Consider the following 8,906-nt stretch of genomic DNA (forward strand, 5'->3'; position numbering starts at 1 on the left):
TACATTGTTTTCTTTAAATGAAAACTTGATATGGAACAGTTTTATGCCATTACAGACTTTAGTGAATGTATTTGTGTCAAATACTGTGTCATGAAGATTAGATACTAAGTATAGAACGTTTCACTCCAGCGGGGCTGACTCCACAGATAGTACACAATAGGATTAAAAACTGTTAAATCTCTAGATGACAGTGATACTGACCTCTTTCCTACTTTCAGTGCATGTTCTGAGGATTTAGATAAATAATAATAGCAATAGTTGTAGTAGTTGAATATGGAGTAATAAAGTAAAAAGCATGGAAAAATTGTGGAACACACTTGTAGCATTTCATAATGTTAGCTACATTATAACATATTCTACAATTTTAGGTTATGCGTATTTCACAAAATCCCCTGCAAAACTATAGATGTTTAGTAAAGTATTTGGTGATTTTGTCGCCTTTAGTGTTTTTGGTTAAAATTACATTTAACTATGGCCTTTAACTCCATTGCACCCTCATAGCGAAAAGTATGTGTGGGGTTCAATTTTAGAAATTGTCAACTAATTTGGGGTCAAATTTGATCCATAGACTTCAGCTGCACAACAAGAAGGTGAAAGATCATGAAGTCTTTATATAGTTCTCCATATTTTCAAATAGACTTTAATTCTGTTATTTGGAGATTCTGAGGTCACAAAGCCTGGTTCAAAGCCAAACCGATATTTAATACATTATACATTTCAAACCTGACTTAAAGCTATTTAAAATGATCCATAGACAACAGAAAAGTCAAAAATAACTCATATAAATCAACCTTTATTATTTTTCCTCAAACACCTTTCCCCCGTGCAGACTTCACAGTTGTGGTCGAGACTTCCCTCTGCTGGAGAACTGCCGCACTCACACGTGGCACGACGCCGTTGCTAAGAGGATTAAAAAGCAACGCTGATTGGTTAAGCGAGCACACGCAAACCAATAGGAGGAGTTGTTATATTTCAAGGTTTTTTATGGAAAGCGTCTAGTTACGTGAAGTTCAATCCATTAAGATTTCGATGAAAATAATCGTTGTTTATAAAAAAAACACCTATAAAACTGTCAGTTATGAGCTATAAAACATAGTTTTGCCACACCGATAGCTCTGGAAAGATCAGTCCTGACCGCGGTTTTCATAAATCTTAATGTCACATCTCTCACCGAAGCGAGGAAGTTTGTTGAGGACTAACGTTATGTCATCCAAATTCAACTTCAGCTTCAGGAGAAAAGAGAAGAGAGAATTTGTAAGTCTTCTATTGCTTAAATATAACTGTAATATAAGCTAACGTTACACTTTGTGGCTACGTCCGTGGTACTAAGCAACCTTTTAAAAGACTAAGTTAATTAATTCTGAACTCAACTCAGTATTTACTTAGCTACCAATAGTACTGGATTGCTTTAACACGTGTATCCTGTGATGTAGTAAAATGTGTGATCTTGTTTGCGGTTGTGGTTGTTTAGCGGAATATAGCTCATGGCTTCATCCCTGCTGCCACCATTGCCCCCAGACCTGCTGTTCCCCGCACTCCTCCCCCACGAAGCCCCAACCCCTCTCCAGAGAGACCCAGGTATACCCACATACCATATCCCAATCCATTCAGATCACTTTAGTTCCCCTCCATCATTTTACACAGCTCTCAATGCATCCCTTAATTCACTAATCATTAGCCATAATGTTTTTCATCGAACATTCCGGTTTCAGATTTATTTTTCCAATATCTTTACATGCTTTTTATCTGTAAACTTTGTAATCTCTCTGATATCTGTCACAGGTCTGCCTTGGCAGCTGCCATATTGTCTTCCTCCTTGACAGGCCGTACTGTTGCCATTCCTCCTCCTCGCCACAGATCTTACTCTGAGAGTGATTGTTCACTTGCAGACAGCCAAACTGGCTTTGAGCCCTATGCTGCCACAGCACTTTATACCAGGTAATATAGTACATTGTTTCATTGACCTAAATCAGGGATTCCTAAAAAAAAAATTTTTTTTTGACAGCAGGAGATTTTAAGTTAATATTTCTATTAATTTAACAACAAACGATCACATGACATGCAGGTAAACAAAATATTTCATATTTTTTATTGAGTGTTATATTTTATATTTGCTTGTAATTCAAAAGTTCAAGAAACCCCTGCAGTTTCTTCATGAACTCCAGTTTGGGAAACCTTGACCTAAATAAACCTGCCCTCTTTACTTAGAGGAATAGTTTCGTACATTTTTACTGACTCTCAAGTCATTCTAAATATGGCTTACTTTCTTCCATGGGATCTTTTTTTTTTAAATATCATCCTGGGATCAGTTGCATCAACAAAGTCATTATGTTAAGAAGACAGTTATTTAAGATCTAGTATGACCCACTAGCAGTTAGTCAAGGGGCATTCAGTCCTTTTTGGTATCAAATCAGGCCAATCTATGTTTTATGTAACTGATTTAAAAAAGTTATGAACAGTCTTAAAGAAAAAAAATTTAATCTAACTGGTAAGACTAGTCTTATGCGATAGTCTTTTCTTCACTATTGTGTCATTACATATGTCCGAGTGAAACGGCTTCTCAAACAATAAGAAACGTAGGACAAAACTTGAATTTGACTAACAGGAATTGGTTGGATGGTTGTGGTTTGCTATTGCTGTGAGTGACAGGTTGTCCCGCACTCAAGCCAGTAAAAATGTCATCAGAGAAGAGATGGCGCTGCATGAGGGAGGGGAAGTTATTTTGATTAAAGAATATGAGGGCACATAAATAAAAAAATATGATGTGCATGGATAAATAATTATAATAAATAATATTCCATAAAAAATCAACATAAACATGTTACAAGCAATGACTTATTATATATATTCCAAGTCGTCTGAAGCCGTTTTTGTGAAGAAAAGACTAATGTTTAAGTTGTTATTCTTTTTATTCTCATCTTGGCACATTCATCAGTTTTTTAGAGGAATAGACAGATGTTTATAATGAATTGGTCAGTTAAATTTCGTTCTGCCTGTCACATAAAGCTATGAAATATAGTGCACAAGTCATGTGGACCACTTTTATGACACTTTATCATCATTTTTGAGGTTTGAAAGCGACTAGTATAGATTTCTGTAATTTGTCCTTTTTTGTCTCAACGGAAGAAAGAATTTCACAGTGTGGAACGACATGGGGATGAGTTTCATTTTTGGGGAACTAATCCTTTAAATTAGTCTGAAAGCACAATCATCGTCAATAATACAAAAGAATGTCTTCTTATCAGGGTAACACAGCAGGCCACACTGAAATAGACATTATTGGTTCAGCAGGGGGGAAAGTAGTTTACTTACAAATTTAGTCTTTGGTCTGATTGCACTCTTTTGAGAGGATGTGTTACAGATAGTGGTTTAAGCAGCAATAGCTTGTCAACACATTTTATGCAATTTAAATATGTGGATTTTGATTACTTGAGCAAGACACGTTAAATTAATGAATTTACTCTCTCACTTTAGGGACAGATGGCCAGATTCAATGACAGAAAGACCCCCTGTGCCCTCCCTAAGACATACTGATGATGATGAAGGTGATGACAGTGATGAGGTGGAGGGACTAGAGAGAGATGAAGATCATGTCTATCAGTCCCTTGAGAGGCAGAGCAGAGCTGATGACATAAATGTTGTTTACGCCGTGCCAATAAAACACAGGAAGGTACAGTCATGTGTCTGTGTCTGTTTGCTTGTTTGGGTCTGTATGTGGATTGCTTTCTCCTGTTATTCATTCGATTAATTTACTAAAATTCACCATGAGGTGGCGCTACTGATTTATTCAAATCCTGCTTTCAATCAAAACCCAGTCTGAGATCATAAAGGGATATGAATTAAAATCTTATTCAATGCTTTTTTTTATATATAGCTTGTGATGTTTAACCACTATTTACAGCAGCATTTATTTTGATTATAATATGCATATAATATTTATAAAGTTGACTGATTGAATGAATCTTTTTTTCAGGACAAGACCAATTCAGACGTTGATGAAGAGACAGAAGACTCTGCATTCGATATTGTGTCTCCACTACAGACTGAAGGTTTGCTAAAAAAAGTGTGTGTGTGTGTGTATATATTAGTCTCTTATAGCAAGGCTTCATTTATTTGATGAAAAATACAAATGGGTAATATTGTAAAATATGTTATATAGTATTTATATAACATATATAACTTTATTTTAAATGCTTTCTATATGTGTGTGTTATTTATACTGTACAGTATTTATATGTATGTATGTATATATATTATATATATATATATATATATATATATATATCATATAAAATATTAATGTCTCGTATCTCTCTTTCTCTCATTACACTCCATTGACTTTGAGAGCCCTGGTAATGTTGCATGCAGCTTGATGACTATAATTAATACAATTTTGTATTTTAGAGGAAATTGTGGTTCAGGAAGGAGCAGCTCAAATGGTAAGAGAACCTCTCATCAGATCAGCCATAATGAGAAGCTGAAGTCATTATTTTGATTCAGTTAATTCTGGGTTTAAAGCTAATTTTCTAAAGCTGCTGTAGGAATGTCAATTATGTTGAATCCTGGTGTGGTCTCACTCTTGACTAAAGGTCATTCTGCCCCAGGGCTCAACAAATTCTCTAAAGACAGAGGAGAAAAATGACACTGTCATAAAGGGAGAGGTTAAAGGCACCTTTAGAAAGACCTAGACAGAGGTTGTTATCAGTGAAGAAGTGTGAATGAAAATCAGACAGGATGAGAGAGAATTGGGAAGGTGAACAAGGGACAGAGCTTATTAATAATCTCAGCTGTGTCTGACACAAGAGACTATCACAACCATTCTGATTCACTATTTAGTAAGTTGCTCTCTGATCTGACAGCTGATACATCCATGCATTCACATACACCCCAATTAGGCCATGTGAACCTGTGCTCTGTTAATATGCAGACACACACACACACACAGTACACACACACACACACACACACACACACACACACACGCACACTGACCAGCCACTTACTGTCTTATAACTCCATGTTGTCAGATCAGAATGCTACCATTCCTGCTGGTGCTTGGAGACCTTTACCTGAAGATCTCTAATCTCAACTCTTAATGTGGAAAATTGCTCATTAGTAGAGTTAAATTGCCTCTATTGAGCAAGCATACTGCACTTTTCACTATTGGATATACTTAGTAATTCAGTCTGTGGTCTTTGATATTCTGCAGTAAGAACCCTTTAATCAGTAAAAACTTCCCTCTGTCTCCATAGCAGCCATCATTGCTACGACAACCAAGATCAGCCTCTCCTGGGAGCATGGCATCTCCAGGTACTTCCCCTCTCTGCCATAACATTATCCATCACAACAGCTGAACTCCACAGCAAATCATGTGCAATGTAACCTGGGCTCATTTTAAAAAAAACTGTCAGACCATGAGAAATGTGTCCCCTTTTTAGGAATCCTCAAAGCTTTGAAAGAAAAGCATCATTCCAGTTTCATTTTGAGAGAGAGCAAATTAAGGATATTGTAAACATCTAATTCATCCTTTGCCGGGAGTTTGACTGACAGGCGATCTGATTAATCATAATGCCGAAATGGCCATTTTGTCTGACAAACTAACCAGACAGGATCAATTGATGTCATATTTATTCAAACACAGCTTTCAACAGTCTAGAGACAAATGAGTTGGTTACTGTGTTGCGTTTGTAAGAGGTAATCGTAATAAAAATGGTAGTAATGCCTCTGCCAATTTAACAAATGTCTTCTCAGTCAGCTTCTCTCATGGGCTTATTGTTGTCAGTAATGAGATATGAGAGAGATGAGGCTATAACTATAATGACTATAGCAAATTCCTAATTTACTCTTCTAAATTACTAGCAAATTCCATATTTTTTTCTATGGATATAATGAAATTGGTATAATTTAGTTTCACTCGAGAGGTATGGCAGATGCAAGCAAACCAGCATTAGTCTAGCCTAGAGGATTGCAGGAAGGATGGATTTACACTCTGAAATAGAGCATGAAACAGCAGGTCTGGGCAGTTGCTGCAAAGTGATCAATGGACAACTGCCAAGCTTTTTATGCACCAGCAGACAATGGCTGTGTCACCTTTAACTGCAACAGAGACTTCCAGTGAAGAAAGAACTTTGCTGGAAGATGAGATGAGGATGACCTTGGGGTCTAATCTAGGGCTGAGATGTCAGAAACGCAGACAAAATCTTGTCAGTGTTTGTAACTTCAGAGACCAAGGGCACAGACAGATCAAGGAGAAGCAAACTAGATTAGAAGGAGAGAAAGGATGATACAGCTCCACTAGGAGTCACAATAAAGGGCCAATATCAATAATATATTTTAAGCCTTGTAAGAGTCAAGCAAAATATCTTTGGTAAGGATGTTTGACATGATGTAATATAGCATGCACTGCAGTCTGTCTGATCATTTCCACCTTCAGTGAGATCTAAATGGTGGATTTTAATATTGCACAAGATACAGTCCATGGTAAGTGAAGAAATAATAATAATAATAATAATAATAATAATAATAAAAAAAAAGGTCATTTAACTTGTATCCCCTCATGCTGTTCCAAACCCTTGTGACTGTCCTTCATGGAAATGAAAAGGAATGTGGAAATGTCTTTTTTTTCTTGCAATTTCAATTGGATCAGAGTAGGGCTGGGCGATATATCGCATGACATTGTTAGGAGCATCTCGTCAGTAAAGCCGGTTCCTTGATTAGTAGTAAATCGCCATCACCTGCTTTCAGATGGAGCGGCATTTACAACACAGAGCCGTAGTTAACTGACAAGCTGAGCCATATCGCATTAATTATTGCGGACGTATCGCAGGTGATGGCGATTTACTGGTAATCAAGGAACCGGCTTTACTGACGAGATGCGCCTCACAATGTCATGCGATATATCGCACAGCCCTAGATCAGAGTGAACTGGAACTGTCTGATTTGTGAATTAATCAGTTCAAATCATTTTGTGAACCAGATCAAGCGAATCATTGAAAAGTTCTGACTCAACAGAACTATTAATTTAGATTCATTTACAGACTGATTATCACAAATTCTTCTATGAATGTGCCAATGAGAGCTAGAGTAAATGTCGCAATTTTAGCGAATAACTTAAATTTTGTTTTGTTCGTCACACAGAGTTATCATAGGACTTTAAAGACTTGGAAAATAGTACTCAAACCCAGATATGAATCACTTTTCTGTGAATCACCTTAGGGTGCTTTTGTATCTTTTTGAAATTTTATCCTTGAATGCTCTAGACTCCATTACTTGTAATTGCATGCATAAAATGACCTGGATATTCTTCCAAATTTTTCATGAAAAACAGTAATACAGGTTTAGAGCTACACGAGGGTAAGTTTTTCATATATGAGTGAATTCCTTCAACAGAAAATGACCTTGTGATTGAGAAAGTTGTCAATATCCGTAGGTCATTGAAAGTAGGTTATGAAGTCCTCAGCAGTGAGTGAGGATGTAAGAGGGTAAGCAGTGGATAGCGGAAGGATGGAGAATGATTTGAGTGGGATGGACCTGGCTGCATGTGTTAATTGTGAAATGATAGTACAATGTCTCTGCACATTGTTCTCTTCCACTGTGTCAGTTCTCTCATATCCAAGGATGTGTTGTGGAACAGCAAGAGAGTTCAGAGATGAAGTGCACTACATCAGGTTTAAGTGGCTAGTGTTGGGGGGATGTTACAGCTCTTAGAGGTGTCAAAAGAAGAAAGTACTCTGTAGTCTGAGGAAGTGGTTGAAGCAGGTGAGAAGCCATAGAGAATTTCACTGAAGCTGTCTGTGGATGGGTAAGAGGAAAATGTGAGGTTGTTAGTGTGAGATTCAGAAGTAATTAGACAAATGAAAGGTATGAGAATAAACATAAGAGAGAAGCAACTGATACAATATGAGGTTGGTTGCCAGCTGTGTGTTTTTTGGCAGACAAATGGATGTGAAAGATTAATGGTACACGGAGATGTTGAAGTAAACTGGAGTACTGTAAAGGTTTATAGACACTGCCAAATAATAGAAGAACACTGTCTTTAGAAAATAGGCTAAAGAGTTGGCTAAGATTGCTTTGAGCTTATTAAAGAGAGATGCATAAGCCCCTTTCACATATTAAACCTGATAATTTACTGTAAAATTACCAGATTGACCTTAAATTGACCAGTAAATGCACAAATGTGCTTTTCACACAATCAGTGTGTCTCTTTTTTTCTTTTCTTAAATGCTGCAATTTAGAAGCAGGGTTAGAACCACTTTTTCTGTGTTAACTGCATTATAACATGCCTCATATTCACGTGCTGTGTATAGTCACAGAAACACAGCATGTTGTATAAACACTAGGCTATGTTTCAGCGTTTGAGGGGAAAAAAATCAAATGCTGACAGAAAATGTGACAGTTGGAGTGAAGAAAAGTTTAATTCTTACCTTTATAGTCCAAAAAGTCCAAGTATAAAGTCAGTATAAACTTGAGGTATAGTCGGCAATGTATAATATGAGGATTGCGCGATGCTAGTGCCTTTATATAAGCAGAACAGATAATGTGCTGCATTCATCCAATCAATGATATTGACAATGCAAAATGCAAATAAGAATGTTAACCCAGGATTTTAGGAGTGTAAGTGTGAAAAGGAAGCTTATGAATACAAAGTACAAATACAAAATTGATAACCCCTGGTAAATTATGAGCAATGTGAACCATGAAGCAAGATAACCCAGGATTCTGTTCATCCGGGGTTAGAATGACCCAGGGTTAACTATTTTAAGTGTGAAAAGCCTTTATGTGTGGAATGAGCTATTATATATTATATTATAAATATATTAATATGCCTGAGAATTCCTTGACCCAAAATTTTAAACAAATTACACTACCGTAATACAAGTAATACTAGTATTCAGCAAGGATACCTT

General features: G+C 36.6%; 1 protein-coding gene across 1 annotated transcript in view; it reads left to right on the top strand.

Moving 5' to 3' along the window:
- Nucleotides 1–958: 958 nt before the first annotated feature.
- Nucleotides 959–8,906, top strand: part of cep89 (centrosomal protein 89) — a 116,231-nt gene continuing 108,283 nt past the window's right edge. Inside the window, exons 1-7 of the mRNA XM_084405822.1 lie at nucleotides 959–1,254; nucleotides 1,472–1,578; nucleotides 1,783–1,938; nucleotides 3,475–3,670; nucleotides 3,974–4,049; nucleotides 4,405–4,439; nucleotides 5,253–5,310. Coding sequence (XP_084261948.1) covers nucleotides 1,156–1,254; nucleotides 1,472–1,578; nucleotides 1,783–1,938; nucleotides 3,475–3,670; nucleotides 3,974–4,049; nucleotides 4,405–4,439; nucleotides 5,253–5,310 — 727 coding nt within the window. The 5' untranslated portion in view covers nucleotides 959–1,155. The remainder of the gene's footprint in view (nucleotides 1,255–1,471; nucleotides 1,579–1,782; nucleotides 1,939–3,474; nucleotides 3,671–3,973; nucleotides 4,050–4,404; nucleotides 4,440–5,252; nucleotides 5,311–8,906) is intronic.

This window comes from Rutilus rutilus (genome assembly GCF_951802725.1).
Source record: "Rutilus rutilus genome assembly, chromosome: 3".
Classification (NCBI taxonomy): domain Eukaryota; kingdom Metazoa; phylum Chordata; class Actinopteri; order Cypriniformes; family Leuciscidae; genus Rutilus; species Rutilus rutilus.